Source organism: Anomaloglossus baeobatrachus, chromosome 2 (genome assembly GCF_048569485.1).
Source record: "Anomaloglossus baeobatrachus isolate aAnoBae1 chromosome 2, aAnoBae1.hap1, whole genome shotgun sequence".
Taxonomy (NCBI): domain Eukaryota; kingdom Metazoa; phylum Chordata; class Amphibia; order Anura; family Aromobatidae; genus Anomaloglossus; species Anomaloglossus baeobatrachus.
The window spans coordinates 88,701,713-88,724,404 of NC_134354.1; the positions used below are offsets into that span (position 1 = coordinate 88,701,713).

The 22,692-nt window shown below is 50.4% G+C and overlaps 1 protein-coding gene across 1 annotated transcript in view; it reads left to right on the forward strand.

The window, feature by feature from the left end:
- Positions 1 to 22,692, forward strand: part of TBC1D23 (TBC1 domain family member 23) — a 67,382-nt gene that overhangs the window by 25,211 nt on the left and 19,479 nt on the right. The window contains exons 3-10 of the mRNA XM_075335149.1: positions 4,011 to 4,114; positions 4,204 to 4,320; positions 7,136 to 7,228; positions 7,313 to 7,483; positions 8,895 to 8,937; positions 9,020 to 9,129; positions 10,148 to 10,290; positions 17,676 to 17,720. Of these exons, the coding sequence (XP_075191264.1) occupies positions 4,011 to 4,114; positions 4,204 to 4,320; positions 7,136 to 7,228; positions 7,313 to 7,483; positions 8,895 to 8,937; positions 9,020 to 9,129; positions 10,148 to 10,290; positions 17,676 to 17,720 (826 nt within the window). The remainder of the gene's footprint in view (positions 1 to 4,010; positions 4,115 to 4,203; positions 4,321 to 7,135; positions 7,229 to 7,312; positions 7,484 to 8,894; positions 8,938 to 9,019; positions 9,130 to 10,147; positions 10,291 to 17,675; positions 17,721 to 22,692) is intronic.

The window sequence follows — 22,692 nt, forward strand, 5'->3', positions numbered from 1 at the left end:
TTGTCAAGGCACTCTCTTAGGAAACATGCCAACACTGCCCGAACGTTGCGCTGGAGACTCTCTAGAGTTTTGGGTGGATCATCAACTTTTTAAAGTCAGATCCGACCCCGACCCTATCGATAACATATCTAGGCATAGAGTTTCTTACTCTCTCAGCGATAGTGAAGCTGCCGCTAGACAAACAGCATTCACTACGGGCTGCAAGCTCTTCTTTAAGAACCAGTCGCACACATTGAGACGCCTCATGCACTTCCTACGTAAGATGGTAGCAATGGAGGCAGTTCCTTTCGCGCAGTTTTACTGCGTCCACTACAATGGGACATTCTCCGCCAATGGGACGAGGAGTCGACGTCCCTCAACAGAGTCGTCGTTCTTTCTCAGGCGGCCAAGGAATCTCTACGGTGGTGGCTTCTTCTCACCTCTTGGTCAAAAAGAAGGTCCTTCCTATCCCCGTCCTGGGCGATAGTTACGACAGACGCGAGTCTATCAGGGTGGGGAGCAGTTTTTCTCCACTACAGCGCTCAGGGTACGTGGACTCAGCAAGAGTCCACTCTTCAGATCAATGTTCTTGAACACAGAGCAGTGTATCTTGCCCTACAATCCTTCCAACAGCGGCTGGAAAGCAAGCATATCCGACTTCAGTCGGACAGCTCCACAGCGGTGGCATACATCAACCACCAAGGAAGAACGCGCAACCGGCAAGCCTTCCAGGAAGTCCGGCAGGTTCTGATGTGGGTGGAAGACACGGCATCCACCATATCCACAATTCACATCCCAAGTGTGGAAACTAGGAAGCTGACTTCCTAAGTCGCTGAGGTGTGGCCGAAAGAGTATGGTCTCCTCACCCGGACGGGTTTCAGGAGATCTGGCGCCGCTGACAGAGGCCGGACGTCGATCTAATGGCGTCACGGCACAACAACAATGTGCCAGCTTCATGGCACGGTTTCACAATCATCGAGCTCTGGCGGCAAACGCCTTAGTTCAGCATTGGTCGCAGTTCCAGCTACCTTAGGTGCCACCTCTGGCATTGTTGCCCAGAGTACTGCGCTAGATCAAGACCGACTGCGGCCGCGCCATCCTCGTCGCTACAAATTGGCCGAGGATGTTGTGGTACTCGGTTCTGTGGTGCCTCACGGTAGGCTAACTGGGGGCACTACCAGACCAATCAGACTGGCTGTCTCAAGGGCCATTCTTCCATTTGAATTCTACGGCCCTCAACCGGATGGTGTGGCATTGAGTCCTGGAACCTAGTGTCGTCAGGATTACCTCAGGACGTGGTTGCCACCATGAGACAGGCTAGCATACCAACGTCCGCCAAGATTGACCACAGGACGTGGAAGATGTTCTTATCTCGGTGCTCGGCGCAGGGTGTTTCTCCCTGGCCGGTTGCATCGTCTATGTTTCCTTCCTTCCTGCAATCTAGGTAGGAAAATGGGTTGTCGCTCAGTTCCCTTTAGGGACAAGTCTCAGCGCTATCTGTATTTTTTCAGAAACGACGACTTCCTCAGGTACGCACGTTCCTACGGGGAGTTTGTCTTCTCAGCACTCCGTACAAGCGGCCGTTAGAGCCCTGAGATCTGAACAAGGTTCTAATTGCTCTCCAGATGCCGCCTTTCGAGCCTTTGAAGGATGTCTCCCTTCCCGTTTTTCACGGGAAGTGGCCTTCTAGTAACGGTCTCGTCTCTTAGGAGAGTTTCCGAGCTAGCAACGCTCTCATACAAACTCCCTTCCTGGTCCTTCACCAGGACAGGGTAGTTCTGCGTCCGGTTCCGGAATTTCTCCCTAAGGTGGTATCCCATTTTCATATCAATCAGGATATCACCTCACCTTCTTTGTGTCCTCGTCCAGTCCATCAATTTCAGAAAGATTTGCATCTGTTGGTTCTGGTGAGAGCACTCAGGTTCTACTTCCCGCATGGCGCTCCTGCGCCACCCGGATGCACTCTTTGTCCTTGTCGCTGGTCGGCGTAAACAGTCGCAAGCTTCCAGATCCACCCTTGCTCGGGGGCTCGAGGAACCAATTCTTGAAACCTACAGTTCTACTGGGCTTCTGGTTCTCTCAAGGCCGAAGGCCCATTCTACCAGAGCCGTGGGTGCATCCTGGGCATTACGGCACCAGGCTACGGCTCAGCAGGTGTGTCAGGCACCCACCTGGTCGAGTCTACTTACTTTTACCAAGCATTATCAGATGCATACCTACGCTTCGGCAGACGCCAGCCTAGGTAGATAAGTCATTCAGGCGGCGGTTGGCCACCTGTAGGAGAGGGCCGTTTGACGGCCCTATCATGAGGTATTCTTTTACCCACCCAGGGATTGCTTTTGGACATCCCAATTGTCTGGGTCTCCCAATGGAGCGACAAAGAAGAAGGGAATTTTGTTTACTTACCGTAAATTCCTTTTCTTCTAGCTCCAATTGGGAGACCCAGCACCCGCCCTGTTTTCTCGGGGTTTTTCTGTTTTTTCGGGTACACATGTTGTTCATGTGGTATGGTTCAGTTCTCCGATGTTTCCTCGGATTGAATTGGTCTTTAAACCAGTTATTGGCTTTCCTCCTTCTTGCTTTGGCACTAAAACTGGTGAGCCAGTGATCCCACTGGGGGTGTATAGCCAGAAGGGGAGGGGCCTTACACTTTTAAGTGTAATACTTTGTGTGGCCTCCAGAGGCAATAGCTATACACCCAATTGTCTGGGTCTCCCAATTGGAGCTAGAAGAAAAGGAATTTACGGTAAGTAAACAAAATTCCCTTCTTCTAAGGATCTTTTACCGTATGCTCATGAGCGCAGGGACTAGTCCCCTGGGCGTTACTTCCCCTGGTAAGTCGGCTCCATTAGCATGTTAGTATGTCCCTGTGGGTGTGCCATCATGCTAATAAATATGCAGCGTCACAGGATGATCTCGCTCACCTCTCTGCTGCCATCGCTGGTTTTTGGCTCCATGCGCATGACCCCGGAGTTTGGAGACCCAAACTCCGGGATCATGCGCACTGAACCAAAAAACAGTGATGATGGTGGAGAGGTGAGAAATCATCCTGTGACGCTGCATATTCATTAACATAATAGCAGGCCCACAGGGATGGACTAACGCTGCTTTCACACATCCGGTTTTTGCTGTGCGGCACAATACGGCGCTTTGCGGGAAGACCGCATCCGTTTTTTTTTGTTGACGCCGAATGCGGTTTTTCCACATAGACTTTTATTAGCGCCGGATTGTGCCACATGGCCTTGCGTTGCGTCTGGTTTTTGCCGGATGCGGCATATTTAGCCGATGCGGCGGCCCGATGATACGTTCACGTGAACGTTCTTGTCTCCGGCAAAAAAACCGCATTGATGCGATGCAATTTATAATGCAAGCCTATGGACGCCAGATGCGGCGTCCTCCGGGAAAAACCGCATCCGGCCGCGGTTTTTTGCACTGTGCATGCTCAGTATCAAGCCGTATCCGTCAAAAAACGGACCGGCCGCATGGAAAAACTTATGCAACGAATCCGTCTTTTTCGCCGAATCCGTTGCTTAGGTTTTTGAGTTGGATTGAGACGCACTGCAAAAACCGGATGTGTGAAAGCAACCTAACATGCTAATGGGGGCGACTGGCCGGGGATCTAATGCCCAGGAGACTAGTCCCCGCGCTCATTAGCTTTCTATATAAGATCTTTATCTATGCTAGTGTATACAGGGAACAGTTAGGCAGGAATTAGAGATATACACCCACAACTGCTCGTGGTTGTGGGTGCATATTGGACCTGACAGGGGTTCTCTTCAAAATATGAAATTGATTAGCCTGACTAGTAAATGTCGTAAGGATTAAAAAAAAAAAAAAAAAAAAGTCAGAATGCAGGAATGTTTCTAGATACCTAGTCTTGTTAAAAAATATAGAATAAAAAGAAATGTCGTAATAAACAATCACGTTGTTTCCTAATCCTTTAAAGAGTTAAGGCTTTGAAATAGATGTTGCAATGGAAATGCTTACTGTGATATACGAGAAGTTTCCTTTTAAATACCTTTTTATTGTAGAGTTTCTGGAAAGTCCTCCCACAAATCTTGATGCGGCCGACATAGAAGATCTGTTCGGTTTAGCTCATCATTACTATAGCAAGACTCCAGCTTCTTTCCGCAAGGTAATTGCATCTTTTTTCACATGAGATGCAAAATAATCTTCCGCTGCAATATTTAAAATTGCCGGTGTTTACTTTTCTATGTATCATAGGACAACCAGAACTTGTTCGGCAGCAGCTTGATTGCTCTTAAGGACGACTCTGATCTCAGTCAGGCGCTGTGTTTGGCAATTTCTGTATCAGAAATTCTGCAAGCAAATCAGCAAGAGGTGAGTAAGGCTATGTGCACACTGAGTATTTGCAGAAAGTTCTGCACCAAATCTGCATCCCTGGCAGAAAAAACGCATGGTTTTGACGTGTTTACGGTGTTTTTTTTTTTTTTTTTTTGTTTTTTTTTCTCCATGCATTTGCTTTGCATTCTGGGTGGAAAAATGATGCAAAAAACACAGAATGGATATGCCGCAGATTTATTTCTACACTAAATTTGCAAGGGGGGGGGGAAAGCAACGTGCACAAAACGTTAGGATTCTCATTGACTTTGCTGGCATAAGGATTTGCATACAGTTTTGTGACAAAACTGCACTAAAAAAAGCAGTGTGCACAGGGCCTAAGGCCCTGTGCGCACTTACCGGATTTTGCCGCGGATTTTCTGCATATTTGCTGCATGTTTCGCTGTAGAAAATGTTCATAACATATCTCTGCAGTGAATCACCAGCAAAACCTATGGGGAAAAAAAAAATCCTGTGCGCACTAGGCGGATTTTGACAGCTGCATGTTTTGCTGCGGGATTCCCGCAGCAAAAACAATTGCATGTCAATTCTTTTCCGCACGTCGCTGCGGGATTTCACTCCATTGACTCCAATGTAATCGGGAAATCCCGCAGGGAATAACGCAGGCAGCAAAATCTGTGCGGTTCACTGCGTTTTCCTGCGTTAGTCCCTGCGGTATTTCGCGGTTTACCTCCGGTAATGTACATTGCTTGCCTGCGGTTTTGCAGGGAAGTGATGTCATTACAGGAAGAGGAAGCGGAGCAGAGAGTAAACACACACAGATCACACACAGATCACACACACGCACACACAGACATCACAGACATAGAACACAGACACAGACACATAGAATACACATAGAAATCAAACGGAAATATAGAAAACAAAACACGTGGGCTCCGCTGTATATTTACCGTCCAGCCTAGGTAAGCACACAGCGGTGGCCCGGTATTCTCAGGCTGGGGAGGGAGAGGGGCACGGTTAATGTCCCCCGCCTCACTCCCACCTCCCGCAGCCGAGAATATCAGCCGCAGCTGCCCCGGCACTCTCGCATGCATTATGCGGCAGTACCGGAGTGTCCCCGGCTCTTCTTGCTGTCGTGTGGCAGTCAAGGTAATACAAGGGGTTAATGGTGGCGGATCACCGCCATTAACTCCAGGCTTGATCATGGCAGCGTCTATGTGACAGCTGACATGATCAACCCGTAAGTAAAGTGAAAAAACACACACACCGAAAAATCCTTTATTTTAAATAAAACACAAACAAGCCTCGTTCACCCTTTTATTAACCCCTCCCGAAACAAAGCTCCGACGTAATCCACCGCTCCGGCGTAATTCACAGGTCCTGCGCTGCTCACATCCAGCCGCGGCTGACACTGTCACAGCGCTGAATGAATGCAGCCTCGCAGCGAGACAGCAGATGTAATTACCGGTCATTTCCCACGGCCGGTTTTGTGAACTCACTGCCGACCGTGAGAAATGCAGAGTGTGCTCACAGGGACTCTGTCTATCTATTCTTCTATCTATCCCTTTGTCTGTCTATCTATCTATTCTTCTATCTATTCTTCTGTCTCAGAATGAAATTACTTTTTTTTTTTTTTTTTTTTTTTCAATGTGCTTTATTGCATTGAATGCAATAAAGCACATACCAACCTGCACGCTGCAAAACCGCGGCAAACCGCATGCGGTTTTCGGGTGCGGTTTGCCACGGTTTTTTTACCGCGGGTGCAGTAATCTTTGAATACCTGCGGCATTTTCTTGAGAAAATTCCATTTTCCAGTGCGCACAGGGCCTAAGTGCTATTAATTCCTGTGTATAGGGAGAACACCTGCAGCAAAAGGAAACTGACGCGAACTTGACAATCTCTGCCTTGTAAGGAGCATAGGCCTGTCTGCTGTGCAATTCAAGAGAGGTCAAGATGCCTGCAAAAGACGCATCCATAACCCATAAATAGAACGAGAGAACTTCACGTAACCGGAAAGTTTAAGATTTCGTTAAAGGGTTATTCTCTATCCATCGAAGATTACCTACAGATCGCCGGGACCCCCATTAATATTGATAATGTTAAGGGGAGACACTAGGGTTCTCTCAAGGTCTGACTGCCCTTTCAGATTATAATGTCATATGTGCATGGGGGGGAAGAAATAACAGACTTAAATCGGTTATGGGCTTCCTTTCATGACGGACACCAAAGACATTCTGCTCGGTTTATTGTTCACAAAACTTTTACAGTTCTAGATAAGAAAAGGGTGTAAACAAAATATAGTCCAATCAATTATTATCGCAGGTCTGGCTCGGGGCGTGTAGCAATTTGCATGGTCTTTACTGGATTGGTTGTTCCAAACTTTGGGTGTTTTCAATCTCCTTATCACCTTAGGCGTTATCCATGATGCAGGTGCCATCTTTGAGTTACATTTGCTGGCATTTTGTATTAAGGAAAATCACTGAATATATTTATATATACCGTATTTTTCGGACTATAAGACGCACCGGACCATAAGACGCACCCTGGTTTTAGAGGAGGAAAATGGGGAAAATAAAATTTTAAGCAAAAAATGTGGTCTTGACACACTGTTATGGGGCGAGAATCTGCTGCTGACACTGTTATGGGGGTAATGTCCCCAAATTCTCTGCTAAAGTACCCCATCCTGGTATATGCCCCCATCCTGGTATATACTGCCATCCTGCTATATGGCCCCATGCTGCTATATACCCTCATCCTGCTGGCATGTATCCTGTATCACACAATGTGCAAATTGTAAAGTATTGAAGGGTTGTTGTTGTTTTTCCTGACTTGCCTGATGTCGCTCCTGTAGGATGGAGTGCGGTTCTTCGTGGTAGATTGCCGGCCGGCGGAGCAGTACAATTCTGGGCATCTCTCTACAGCGTTCCATCTAGACTCTGACTTGGTATGTAGAATATCCAGATGCCGAGTCTCTGTATTACTGCAGCTCTGTGTGTGGGATGTAGTGCTACCTACCTCTGTGTTACAGATGCTGCAGAATCCCGGAGAGTTTGCGCTGTCGGTGAAGTCTCTTTTGGAAGCACAGAAGCAGTCCATTGAGTCCGGCTCGGTGGCCGGAGGAGAACACTTGTGCTTCATGGGCAGCGGCAGGGAAGAGGAAGACATGTACATGAATATGGTTCTGGCCCATTTCTTACAGGTTTGATCTCTTGAGCTTTTCTATGATGTAAGCACATTCCTGTAGTCATTGGTGTTCTCTGGTTGTTGCGCTATGAACACTGTGAGAGCTGCTCGCCGCAGGACTGAGGCCGAGATCATGGACCTTCCATTGATCCATCTTTGCTCACTGAGGAGAGGTTGAACACTTCTGCCTTTTTGTTTTTCAGCAACTAATGCTAATTGTTTTCTAGATTCCACTAATTAAAACATCTGACGTGTCCGTATCGCACATCAAAAGTTTTGTTGCTCTACAAAAAAGACACAAAATGATTCATGCAAAATTTGGTCACAATAATCAATAGTGCAATCCAATATAAGAAACTTTGTTACCTCGGTTTATCAGAGAAACCTACTTCTTTCTCCACTTATGAGCCACGTCTTCACCTCTGCCCCCCCTGAACTCACTATCCACTCTGAAAAACATTCATCTTGATCTTTGTAAAACAATATAGACACCAGAACAGTGAGGTGTCAGATTACAGCTGCCCATTGTAGTCTATAGAAGGGGAGAGCAGAGAAGCGTAGAGAGGCACTGACGCACACAAACCCGTCCTGCTACTCAATAGGAATAATAATAATAATAATTTATATAGCGCTATTAATTCCACAGCGCTTTACATACATTGGCAATACTGTCCCCATTGGGGCTCACAATCTAAATTCCTTATCAGTATGTTTTTGAAGTGTGGGAGGAAACCAGAGAACCCGGAGGAAACCCACGCAAACACGGGGAGAACGTACAAACTCCTCGCAGATGTTCTCCTTGGTGGGGGGATTCGAACCCAGGACCCCAGCGCTGCAAGACTGCAGTGCTGACCACTGAGCCACCACAAGACTGCAGTGCTGACCACTGAGCCACCACAAGACTGCAGTGCTGACCACTGAGCCACCACAAGACTGCAGTGCTGACCACTGAGCCACCACAAGACTGCAGTGCTGACCACTGAGCCACCACAAGACTGCAGTGCTGACCACTGAGCCACCACAAGACTGCAGTGCTGACCACTGAGCCACCACAAGACTGCAGTGCTGACCACTGAGCCACCACAAGACTGCAGTGCTGACCACTGAGCCACCACAAGACTGCAGTGCTGACCACTGAGCCACCACAAGACTGCAGTGCTGACCACTGAGCCACCACAAGACTGCAGTGCTGACCACTGAGCCACCACAAGACTGCAGTGCTGACCACTGGACCACCGTGCAGTAAAATTTTATCTCGCACCAGAGATTGCTTCACTGCTCAATACAGCTATAAAAAATGAATCTGTATGTATAATATAGAATGTGCGTGTGCATGGTATGATAGAGGCTGTAGATGGGGGGCTGGTGAAATGTTAGGCAGTTCTCATTGAGATGTTTAACATTGAGTTGTGTTTTTTTTTTAATAGAAAAACAAAGAATATATAAGTATTGCCAAAGGAGGATTTATGGGTACGTAACTTTCTCCTGTAGTTTCTCCATCTGTGCGGTGGTGGATGTTTGGGTGTCAGATTGTGTTTTTCTCTGTATACAGTGTTGCAGCAGCACCTGGCAGACATTAATGTAGAAGGACCGGACACCGGCTATGGACATTGGATTGTTAGTACATCTGGGTCACGGAGCAGTGTGAGCTCCTATACAGATGTAAGTACAGCGGAGACCAGACGTCATTAATTGCATAACCCTCTTAAAGGGAACCTGTCAGGTGCAATGTGCCCACAGAACCACGAGCAGTTTTGGGTGCATATTGCTAATCCCTGTATACACTAGCATAGATAAAGAGATCTTTAGAAAAAGTATTTCTAAAGATCATTTCTTATATGCTAATGAGGCCCACGACTAGTCGCAAGTGCGATACTTCTCTTGGCTATTCGGCCCACATAGAATGCTAGCACACCCCTGCGGGCGTACTAATGTGCTAATGAATGCATTGCAACGCTCACATACCTCACTATTAATTGCAACTGGAGGACGATGGATGCACATCGGGCATGATCCTGAGTCCCCGGGACTTATGATCATGCGTACTAAACGGATGCCGGTTGTAAGCTTCCCGGCTTCAGTGAGGTACAGTCTCCATGACCGGAAGTGCTCGTAGTTCTGGGTACATATTGCACCTCACAGGTTCCCTTTAAAGCACCGCTCCAGCAGTTTTTGGTTTTCTTTCACCGTTGGAGTGGTGCTTTAAATCTAGCCCCATCTTATACTCACCTGCCGCCATCTTTATCACTTATCAGCGTTGGTCTCTGGCGATTTGTAACCTGCCGGTTGCTCCAGTGTTTCATGGAGCGCATCGGATGTAATAACTCGATACAAGTCTGAGAACCTCGTTCTGGCTCTTAGACTTGTATTGAGAGCTTGCAATGTAACCTCTGACTTCCAGGCCAGTGCGAAGTTACAGGCACAAGATGATGCCAGGGGACCAGATTGGCTCCGAAAATAGATGAAAACACTGGCGGGTAAATATAAGACGGGGGCAGGGAACTTGGATTTAAAGCACCACTCCAGCTCTGACAATAAAACCTCCTGGAGTGCTGCTCTTATTATTTCCTCACTCTCTCATTCGTCCATAGGAAACTACTGATGAGGATCTGTATTCCTCACTGTGATAAATTGATTACTCATTGGGTTTTGTCATTGGGTTTTGCCTTTGGTTTTGCAGGGTGATGCTTCCAATGGATTTGGTGATGGAAAAGGGGTGAAATCTTTAGTTAATAAAATGACTGTGGCATTAAAAACCAAGTCTGTGAACGTGAAGGAGAAGGTTATCAGCTTTATTGAGAACACCTCCACCCCGGTAGATCGGTGAGTGCTTTGTTGCTCTTTTTGTATTATATACATTGTCACTGGATGTAAACCTTTTTTAGGTTGTTAAGGCCGGTTTCACACATCCGGCTTTTTGCCGTTTTGCCGGATGCGGCACTGTCCCGTACAGTTAATACAGTACAATGACAGCGCAACAAGCGCTGGTCACATGCTGTCATGTGACCGGCGCATGTGACCCGGAAGTTACAGCGCTGTCACTGTACTGTATTAACTGTACGGGACAGTGCCGCATCCGGCAAAACGGCAAAAAGCCGGATGTGTGAAACCGGCCTTAGTCGCACATTAAATTGTGGTGTTATGTATGTGATGTTATTCATTTCTCATCTATATTAGCCTTATTATATACTATGTTACCATATTCCTTTACCATAGAGTAATAACTATTGTTCATTAGAGGGGTACCTGGCGATCATCTGATGGCTGCTGTCTGTCTTCTATAACACTTAGTCTACTGTTTACTGAATGGCCAACCTTTGTAATACATTTGGGCTTGGTCTGCCATCTCAGGGGGATGCAGAACAAGGGGACCCCCGTCTAAAGGGCACATTTGGAGCTGGGTTCTAGTCACAAACCTCTCTGAAGACATGATAAAATGGTGATGATGTAGAGGATAGTACAGAAACAGTGTAGAGCTTTCCCCTCAAGTGGTGTATTATCACTAGGGTAGGACATCACTCAAAAGGGGTTATCCAGGACTTCTAGTATTTTGTTATGACACTAAGAACTTACTAGAAGGCAGCTACTAACTAGTTGCTGGTTTTGCCCGATGACAATTTGTTCTGCCTCCAGAGAGGTCGCAGAACTGGTCGTTCCGGTGATGTAGCGTTGACAGAGCAGCTTCATCTCTTCTGCTCTGCTCTGTTGACGGGGCATCACTGCCGGTATCGTGTTGATTGACAGGCGGTTCCCTGCTACCTTATTGCATGGAGCCTGCTGTCAATCAGCATGACCTCGGCTGTGATGCTCTGTCAATAGTGCGGTTCTTCCTTTTCAGCTCTATTGATGTGAGGTGAAAAGAAGCTGGAGAATCTCCTCCTGGGTCGGTAGAGAGTGTCACTGGGCAGGGAGTTAGCATCTACTTTTCTATAAGTTCTTAGCCCTATAACCAAATAACCCCAAAGTCACGGATCACTCCTTTTTCTTTGTCGCTCCATTGGGAGACCCAGACAATTGGGTGTATAGCTTCTGCCTCCGGAGGCCACACAAAGTATTACACTTTAAAAAGTGTAACCCCTCCCCTCTGCCTATACACCCTCCCGTGCATCACGGGCTCCTCAGTTTTATGCTTTGTGTGGAAGGAGGCACACATCCTCTCATGCATTCTCAACTTAGTTATGTCGGTTGGAAGAAAAGAGGGCCCCCACGGGGCCCCCGGCATGTTCCCTTCTCACCCCACTATGTCGGCGGTGTTGTTAAGGTTGAGGTACCCATTGCGGGTACAAAGGCCGGAGCCTCATGCCGTTTTCCTTCACCATCCCTTAGTGGCTCTGGGAGAAGTGGGATCCTGACCGGTCATCCATTCACTGGGACCGGACTCCCTCCGCAGCCCCTGTGGGAATCTGCTGGACAGGAGTCTATCCATCCTCAGGGACCGGGCCCTGCATCTATAAGGTACTCTGTGTCCCCATGGGGATTGTGCATGGAGCGCCTTCTTCCCGGACGCTGCAGCAGCTGCTGATTTGTGAAGACCGGCGGACTTCCGCGCCTGCTTGCCGGCCGCGGTCTTAAATTTAGTCCCCAGCTTCATCGCGGCCTAGTAGCAAAAATCCCGCCCCCGGGCCTGCCTGTCAGGGGTAAGGGCGGGACGGCCGGCCTGACGTCGGCTGTGAGGGCCGGAGCATCCTGTATGTTTCCTCCCCCCTCACTGATCACTGTGGGGACCCCAGATTCCCGCACTTTTCTAGCACCGCCCACTGCTCCACTCCTCCCCTGAGAGCTCCGGCAGCCATGTTTTTGGCATTCTGCCGGTGGAGGATTATCAGAGAAGAGCTCTGCAGCTCTGGGAGACCTAAGGCAGGGAATCTGGAGGACACACACTCCGCTTTTTAGCGGTCGGTCAGCCACACCGGTCACCCGGTGCTGGTCCCCCCCAGGGTGCCGGAATAGATACGTATTTATATACATATTTCTGTTCGGTCGGGCTGTATACCCCTTCCCATATACCCTCAGTGATCACTCTCCTAGGAGACAACAGCATGTCGTCCACAAGGAGCAAAGGTGCTAAGGCACAGGGTTTTTTCACCTGTACCTCTTGTGCGGCTATGTTACCTGCGGGTTCCACCTACCCTCACTGTGAGCAATGCTCGACCCCTGTTTCGCTTGCTCAGCCGGAGCCTCGGTCACTAGTGGGCCCCTCGGCTCATGTAGACCCCCCTGCTCCCCCTGTCCAGGCGGCAGGGACAGAGTTTGCTGCGTTTGCTGAGAAACTCTCTGAGTCACTTTCACAATCCATGGCTCAGTCTATGGACAAATGGTCTGCCAAGCTGCTAGAAGCTTTGCAGTCCAGACCGGTCCTTACACAGGCCCCGGTCCCCGTTAGCTCGTCGCCTCCAGGCCCCTCTCGGTCCGCGCCGCAGCGCGCTCCCAGGTTGGGCCCTAGGTCCCACGCGGAGGACTCCTGCCCGGACCACAGTCCTAGACAGGCTAAGCGGGCTCGCTGGGAATCTTCCCCGACTTCTTCACGCTGCTCGGGTTCCCAGCTCGAGGACCCTCTGGAGGACGAGGCGGACGTCGCAGCTCAGGGCTCTGACCCTGACGTCGCCCTTAACCTTGATACACCTGAAGGGGACGCCTTAGTGAATGATCTTATCTCGTCCATCAACCAGGTGTTAGATCTCTCTCCCCCGCCTCCACCTGTAGAGGAGTCGGCTTCTCAGCAGGAGAAACACCAGTTTAGGTTCCCCAAACGTACACGGAGTGCGTTTTTCGATCACTCTAACTTCAGAGATGCTGTCCAGAAGCCCAGAGCGGTTCCGGACAAGCGCTTTACTAAGCGCCTTACTGACACACGTTACCCCTTCCCCTCTGACGTAGTTAAGGGTTGGGCTCAGTGTCCCAAGGTGGATCCTCCAGTCTCTAGATTGGCGGCTAGATCTGTGGTATCGGTGGCAGATGGCTCATCGCTAAAGGATGCCACTGACAGGCAGATAGAGCTCCTGGTGAAATCCATCTATGAAGCCACGGGCGCGTCTTTTGCCCCGGCCTTTGCAGCCGTGTGGGCACTACAAGCTATCTCAGCTTGTCTGGCTGAGATTAATGCGGTTACACGTAATTCTGCTCCGCAGGTTGCATCTTTGACCTCTCAGGCGTCAGCTTTTTCTTCCTACGTCATGAACGCAGTCCTAGATTCTGCTAGCCGTACAGCGGTGGCATCCGCCAATTCTGTGGCAGTCCGCAGGGCCATGTGGCTGCGCGAATGGAAGGCAGACTCTGCCTCCAAGAGGTTCTTAACCGGTTTTCCGTTTTCTGGCGACCGATTGTTTGGCGAACGATTGGATGAGATTATTAAGGAATCCAAGGGAAAGGACTCCTCCTTACCCCAGTGCAAACCTAAAAAACCTCAGCAACGGAAAATTCAATCGAGGTTTCGGTCCTTTCGTCCCTCCGCCAAGTCCCAATCCGCTTCGTCCAGCAGGCCGGAGAAAGGCCAGAGGAACTCCTATGCGTGGCGGTCTAAGTCACGCCCCCAAAAGGCCGCCGGAGGCGCTGCCTCCAAGGCGGCCTCCTCATGACTCTCGGCATCCCCGAACCGCATCCTCGGTCGGTGGCAGGCTCTCCCGCTTTTGCAACGCCTGGTGGCCACATGTTCAAGACCGATGGGTGAGAGACATTCTGTCTCACGGTTACAGGATAGAGTTCAGCTCTCGTACTCAGACTCGTTTCTTCAGAACCTCTCCGCCCCCCGCTCGGGCCTGCGCACTTTTTCAGGCAGTGGTCACTCTGAAGACAGAGGGAGTTGTGATCCCTGTTCCCCCTCAGGAACATGGTCGCGGCTTTTACTCCAACTTGTTCGTGGTGCCAAAGAAGGACGGATCATTCCGTCCCGTTCTGGACCTCAAACTGCTCAACAGACATGTGAGCACCAGACGGTTTCGGATGGAATCTCTCCGCTCGGTCATCGCCTCGATGTCACAAGGAGACTTCCTAGCATCGATCGACATCAAGGATGCTTATCTCCATGTGCCGATCGCACCCGAACATCAACGCTTCTTGCGTTTCGCCATCGGGGACGAACACCTTCAGTTCGTGGCATTGCCTTTCGGCCTGGCGACAGCCCCACGGGTGTTCACCAAAGTCATGGCATCCGTTGTGGCGGTCCTGCACTCTCAGGGCCACTCGGTGATTCCCTACTTAGACGATCTCCTAGTCAGGGCACCTTCTCGGGTGGCGTGTCAACACAGCCTTACAGTCGCTCTGGCGACTCTCCAGCAGTTCGGGTGGATCATCAACTTCCCAAAATCCCAGTTGACACCTACCCAATCACTGACTTACCTCGGGATGGAGTTTCATACACAGTCAGCGGTAGTCAAGCTACCGCTGGACAAACAGCTTTCCCTGCAGGCAGGGGTGCAATCTCTTCTTCGGGGTCAGTCATACCCCTTGAGGCGCCTCATGCACTTCCTGGGGAAGATGGTGGCAGCGATGGAGGCAGTGCCGTTCGCGCAATTCCATCTGCGGCCACTCCAATGGGACATTCTCCGCAAATGGGACAGGAGGTCGACTTCCCTCGACAGGAACGTCTCTGTCCCTTGCAACCAAGACGTCTCTTCAGTGGTGGCTCCTTCCCAATTCTCTATCGCAGGGAAGATCCTTCCTACCCCCAACCTGGGCTGTGGTCACCACGGACGCGAGCCTGTCAGGGTGGGGAGCGGTTTTCCTCCACCACAGGGCTCAGGGAACCTGGACTCCGGTAGAGTCCTCCCTTCAGATCAATGTTCTGGAGATAAGGGCAGTGTATCTAGCCCTATTGGCCTTCCATCGGTGGCTGGAGGGCAGACAGATCCGTATACAGTCGGACAACGCCACTGCCGTCGCATACATCAACCATCAGGGCGGCACGCGCAGTCGTCAGGCCTTCCAGGAAGTCAGGCGGATTCTGCAGTGGGTGGAAGCCACAGCCTCCACGATCTCCGCAGTTTACATCCCGGGCGTAGAAAACTGGGAAGCAGATTTTCTCAGTCGTCAGGGCATGGACACGGGGGAATAGTCTCTACACCCAGACGTGTTTCGAGAGATCTGTCGCCGCTGGGGAACGCCGGACGTCGATCTCATGGCGTCACGACACAACAACAAGGTCCCGGCCTTCATGGCACGGTCTCAGGATCACAGAGCTCTGGCGGCGGACGCATTAGTTCAGGATTGGTCGCAGTTTCGACTGCCTTATGTATTTCCTCCTCTGGCGATGCTGCCCAGAGTGTTACGCAAGATCAGGTCCGACTGTCGTCGCGCCATTCTCGTCGCTCCAGATTGGCCGAGGCGATCGTGGTTCCCGGATCTGTGGCATCTCACGGTGGGTCAACCGTGGGCACTTCCAGACCGCCCAGACTTGCTGTCACAAGGGCCGTTTTTCCATCTGAATTCTGTGGCCCTCAACCTGACTGAGTGGCCATTGAGTCCTGGCTCCTAGCGTCTTCAGGATTACATCACTCCGAAGAGTGTCGGAGCTTGCAGCGCTGTCAGGCAAAGCCCCCTTCCTGGTTTTTCACCAGGATAAGGTGGTTCTGCGTCCTGTCCCGGAATTTCTCCCTAAGGTGGTATCCCCTTTTCTTCTCAATCAGGATATCTCCTTACCTTCATTTTGCCCTAATCCAATTCACCAATGTGAAAAGGATTTGCACTCGTTGGATCTGGTGAGAGCACTCCGGTTCTACGTGTCTCGCACGGCGCCCCTGCGTCGTTCAGATGCGCTCTTGTCCTTGTCGCTGGCCAGCGTAAGAGTTCGCAGGCTTCCAAGTCAACCTTGGCTCGGTGGATCAAGGAACCGATTCTTGAAGCCTACCGTTCTTCTGGGCTTCCGCTTCCTTCAGGGCTAAAAGCCCATTCTACCAGAGCCGTGGGTGCGTCCTGGGCATTGCGGCACCGGGCTACGGCTCAGCAGGTGTGTCAGGCAGCTACCTGGTCTAGTCTGCACACTTTCACGAAACTCTATCAAGTGCATACCTATGCTTCGGCAGACGCCAGTCTAGGTAGGCGAGTCCTTCAGGCGGCGGTTGCCCACCTGTAAGAGGGGGCAGTTTCGGCTCTTTTTTATCGAGGTATTCTTTTACCCACCCAGGGACTGCTTTTGGACGTCCCAATTGTCTGGGTCTCCCAATGGAGCGACAAAGAAGAAGGGAATTTTGTTTACTTACCGTAAATTCCTTTTCTTCTAGCTCCTATTGGGAGACCCAGCACCCGCCCCTGTGCCCTTCGGGCTGGTTGTTCTTTTGTGTACACATGTTGTTCATGTTGAATTGTTCTTTTGGTTCATGGTTTCAGTTCTCCGAACATCCTTCGGATTGAATTTACCTTAGACCAATTTATAAGTTTTTCCTCCTTCCTGCTTTTGCACCAAAACTGAGGAGCCCGTGATGCACGGGAGGGTGTATAGGCAGAGGGGAGGGGTTACACTTTTTAAAGTGTAATACTTTGTGTGGCCTCCGGAGGCAGAAGCTATACACCCAATTGTCTGGGTCTCCCAATAGGAGCTAGAAGAAAAGGAATTTACGGTAAGTTAACAAAATTCCCTTCTTTAAAGTGAACATCCCAAGATTACAAAGTCATTAACTACACAGGATAGTGGACGATATGCTGAGCACTGAGACCCAATGATCATGAGAAGGCTGTACTCTGACCCGTAGAGTCTCAGATGTATTCACACATCCGTGAAAATGATAGATTTGAGAAGGAGACTGGCAAAACTCAGAGCATGTCCTATTCTGATCTGATATATAGGAATAGAATAGTACGTTGTCAGTGTGCCATCCAGTAAAAAAATTTGTCCGCACAGAGATAGTCACATGGATGGGTGATTGCACCTTATCTAGACTCCATGGCCTGCCGCAGATAGCAGAGCTGTCCCAGCTCTCACACTGCCCATCCTAAGAATGGCGGGACTGCGGTCACCCTCTCCAATCCTGGCTCATTAAGTGATAGGATATACCAGTCTGTTCAGTCACCTGCTCAAATGGAAGTGCGCCTTTTAAGAAGTCTCTATAAAGGTGGTTCGTGCACTTCTTACACATTTTCGTTGTCCCACATATGTATTGTCTTAGTTTGTGTTTTTTTTTTATCATCGGACATATTGTGCTGTCAGGTAATGTGTCCCATGACTGTTATTGATGTAACCCTTTTCGGTTTGTGTCCTGTGCCTCAATTTACTGTAGAATGACTTTCAATCTTCCCTGGCCAGAGAGGGCGAGTTTGGAGCGGTAAGCCGTAGTGAGCTGTGATTCCACCACCTCTTCTGTAAGCATCAGTGACCCTGCCACGTGCCACAAGCCACGTTTCCCCGCCCGCCACCTTCACTCCATAGTCTATAATCTATAACCATTCTCAGATTAAGCCATTTATATCCTGTTCTATGAACCATGTCCTTTTTGTGCTGCCCCCTTGTGGCTCGTCAGTGTCACTGATGCTTGTCTCTCCATTACTGACACGTCGTAGAGGGACGTTCTCTCCACTTTTCTCCTAACCGCACAAAAGCACTAAGTCCTCCTCCATCTGCGGCTAATCTGCTCTGTTCATAACATTTCACTCTAGAGCCGTAAATTATAGATGCGTTATTGCTAACCATTTCCTCTCACATCTCTCCAGTAGGCATCCCCATTAGAGACACATTACTGGTTTTAACCCATTAGTGCCCATTAAAAGCTGCAAAATATTTGATGATCGCTGTATAAATATTTTGTTAGCCTTTAAGCTTGCTGCCGTTTCCTCATGTTTGATAAATCTGTCATCCGGTCGCCATGTTTGCGGATCTCCGTGTCATCCTCATATGAAGCTCAGTTACTCCAGACCTTTCTCTTTCAGGGCAGTGTTTGCTGAGGTTTGTTTTGTCAGACAGTTACTCAAGGGCTTTTCTAAGATTAGAGGAAGGGTCTGCTAGGCGATGTCTGGCATTGTAGATCATGCCCATTGATCTAATAAAATTAGGCACAGCCCTAGGGCAAGACTGAACCTCATCCTGGATGACTCCTCTAACCATTTGATGGTTCTGTGGAAGAGTGGTTGGTAGGAATTTAGCAGAGGGGACAATCCCAGCTCTACAATTCAGGTTGTTCCCAACCCCACCACCCATGGAGAGGTCCCTGTTTCTTTGGAGGATCCAGGGGTTGTCCCTGTCCATCACACTCGAGAGTTTACATGTAATATGCTTATTAAAAATGGCCTGCAAGTGGGTCCTGGTTGATTTGTACTGTATATAGCCGTTATGGATGAAGTACACTATATGGACAAACGTTTTGACACCTGCACATTACAGCTACAGGAGCTTTTCAGACCTCCCATTCTACAGCTGCCAGCATTACAGGGGTTGACAACTACTAGGACAACCCCTTCTGATTCCACGTTTCTTCAGCGCTCTATTGGGAGACCCAGACGATTGGGGTATAGCTACTGCCCTCCGGAGGCCACACAAAGCACTACACTAAAAAGTGCAAGGCCCCTCCCCCTCTGGCTATACCCCCCCGTGGTATCACGGGTTCTCCAGTTTTAGCTTTGTGTGCGAAGGAGGTCAGACATCCACGCATAGCTCCACAGATTTTAGTCAGCAGTAGCTGCTGACTATTTCGGATGGAAGAAAAGAGGACACATATAGTGTCCCCAGCATGCTCCCTTCTCACCCCTGGATGGTGTTGTAAGGTTGAGGTACCTATTGCTGGTACGGAGGCTGGAGCCCACATGCTGCTTTCCTTCCACATCCCCCTGAGGGGCTCTGAGGAAGTGGGATCCTGCCGGCCTCAAAGCTCTGACGCCGGGCTCCATCCACAGACCCATTTGAACCTGCTGGATACGGAGCTGGAGTACCGTTCAGGGACATGGCCCTGCACCATTACAGGTACTCTGTGTCCCCGTACACACAGGCACAGCACACTCCAGACTTGCTGGGTGTGCTAGTGCGCCGGGGACAGTAAAGGGTTACAGTCACTGCAGCTTTGCTGAGTGACTTTGTGTTTTGGGAACTACCGCGCCGGACGCTCCGGGAGCGGCGGCGCGGCTGGGACTTGTAGTTCGCCGGGGACTGGGCGCCGACCGCGCTTTTACGGCGGCGGCGCTTATAACTCCAGTCCCCGGCTTCTGCGGCCTAGTGCCGCTTCGTTCCCGCCCCCTCCCTGTCACTCAGGGAAGGGGACAGGCGCTGAGCAATCAGCAGCGCCGAGGGCTGGAGCCTTTTTACATGCTCCAGCCCTCTCACTGCACACTGTCGGACGCCGGTTTCCCGCTCTGACTTGGGGGCACGCCCACGGCCCGCCCCTCCTCACATGAGCTGGGGAAGAAGCCGGCAGCCATTACTGCAGTCCGAGCTCGGACTTTCGGCACCAAGGCAGGACGGTGGCGATCATACACCCGCTTATAGGCGGGCGGTAAGAGGCACACATAGTGCTGACCACGATATAACTGCAGTGTGTACATGTGTTGTTTTTAACTACATAGGTCGCTATATGCCCGCTTGGGGAGCGACACATCAGCAGCAGGAAAGCAGGTGTGCTAAAGCACAGGCTTTCTAGGCTGCTTGTTTTGCACGACTGAGGTGTTCATTTGTGTTTATGCTGATATGCTATACATTGCACTGTACAGTCGCTAGTCTTAGCTATATTCTTCTGGAATGGCTAGACTACAGCAGCAGAAAACCAAGGGTGCTGGGGCACAGGTTTTTTTCTATGCTGCTTGTATTGCATGGGCTGCAGTGTGCATTTGTACTTGTGCTTGTATGCTATACATTGCACTGTATGGTCACTCTTCTGGGCTATATTCCCCTAGATGACTAGTCTACAGCAGCAGAAGAGCTGGGGTGCCAGGGCACAGGCTTCTATGCTGCTTGTATTGCATGTGCTGCAGTGTTCATTTGTACTTGTGCTTGTATGCTATACATTGCACTGTAGGGTCACTCTTCTGGGCTATATTCCCCTAGATGACTAGTATACAGCAGCAGAAGAGCAGGGGTGCCAGGGCACAGGCTTCTATGCTGCTTGTATTGCTTGTGCTGCAGTGGTCATTTGTACTTTATGCCTGTATGCTATACATTGCACTGTACGGTCACCATTCTTGGCTATATACTTCTAGATAGCTAGTCGGCAGCGGCAAAAAAGCAACACAGTTTTCAGTGCTGTTTTTACTACATGGGATGCTGTTCATGACACCGTCCCATTGTGTGCATGCTCCCCTGTAGCACGTCGTCTGCCGGGGTCTCTAGCACTTCGTCTGCCGGGGCTCTACTAGTTGTGGCCAAAGAAACCTCCTGTCAACCCTGTCCATGGACAGGGACGGAGTAGTCATAATATAGAGACTTGCACCCATGGGCAATCTACTTGAACAAAAGGCAGCTCTTCAGGGCTTTGATACTGACATCGCTCTCAATCCGGATACACCGGGTGGTAACGCCATACGGAATGATCCTATACCGTCCACCAATGGAAGGTTGGATCTTTCTCCCTCAGCTCCCCCAGTGGAGATAGGAGACGAACAGGAGAAGTTCCTTTTCAGTGTCTCACGCAGATATTGAGTATTTTTCTGGCCACGCTGACTTCAGAGAAGCAGTCCAGGAACACCACGCTTACCAGATAAGCGTCTTCTCCAAACGTTTTTAGGATACACGTTATCCCTTTTTTCCCCTGACGTGGTCAGCGCTGGACCCAGGGTCCAAAGGTGGATTCTCCAAATTCACAGACAGATGGACTCTGGTTGAAATCTGTCTAGGAGGCTATCGGCGTGTCGGTTGCTCCGGCATCCACAGCCGTATTGGCAACCTAACCTTTTCTGCTGTTCTTGCGCAGCTGACCTTGAGCAGGGACATCTGTACCGCAGAGGCGTCCGTAACCCCGCAATGTCTGCACTGCGACTTACCCTGTTAATGCTGTCCTAAAAGTACAGTCGAGGTTTCGGTCCTTCCCAAGCTCCGGCAGGTCCCAATTGTCCTCGTGCAAAAGGGCTACAAAACCTCAGACGGGCTCAGATTCCGGCCGGGCTCAATCTCGCCCAAGGAAGGCAGTCGGAGGAACCGCTACCAAGGCGGTCTCCTCAGGACTCTCAGCTCTCTCTCTCTCTCTCCGCATCCGCGGTTGATGGCAGACTCCCCCGCCTTTGGCGACATTTAGCTGCCACAGGTCACAGACCGGTGGGTGACGGACATTGTGCTCACGTGCACAGGACAGTGTTCTGTTCTCGTCCTCCGACTCCATTCTTCAGAACGGCCCCACCTCTCCACCGAGCAGATGCCCTGCTGCAGGCGGTGGACGCTCTAAGAGCAGAAGGAGTGGTGATCCCTGTCCCCCCTCAGGAACGAGGGCGAGGGTTTGTACTCCAATCTCTTTGTGGCTCCAAAAATGGACGGTTCCTTCCGTCCTGTTCTGGTTCTGAAACTGCTCAACGAGCATGCGAACGCCAGGCGGTTCCGGATGGGATCCCTCCGATCCGTCATTGCCTCAATGTCTCGAGGAGACTTCCTTGCCTCAACAGACATCAAAGATGCCTATCTCCACGTGCCAATTGCTACGGAGCACCAACGTTTTCTACGTTTTGTGATAGGAGACGAACATCTTCTGTTCGTAGCTCTGCCATTCAGTCGGGCGACAGCCCCACGGGTGGGCACCAAGGTCATGGCAGCAGTGGTAGCAGTCTTGCACTCTCACGGACACCCGGTGATTCCGTACTTGGACGATCTACTCGTCAAAGCAACCTCCCTCGAGGCATGCCAACGCAGCCTGAATGTTACGCTGGAGACTCTCCAGACTTTCGGGTGGATCATCAATTTGGCAAGGTCAAATCTGTCTCCGACTCAATCACTAACGTATCTCGGCATGGAGTTTCATACTCTATCAGCCATAGTGAAGCTTCCGCTGAACCAGCAGCGTTCACTGCGGACAGAGGTGCAGTCTCTCCTTCAAGGCCAGTCGCACCCCTTAAGGCGCCTCATGCACTTCCTAAGGAAGATGGTGGCAGCCATCGAGGCAGTTCTCTTTGCGCAGTTTCATCTGCGCCAACGGCAATGGGACATTCTCCGCCAATGGGATGGGCAGTCAACCTCCCTGGACGGGAAGTCTCCCTTTCCCTGACGGCCGAGGACTCTCTGCAATAGTGGCTTATTCCCACCTCATTGCCATAGCCCCCATCCTGGGCAGTGGTCACGACAGATACGAGTCTGTCAGGGTGGGGAGCAGTTTGTCTCCGCCACATGGCTCAGGG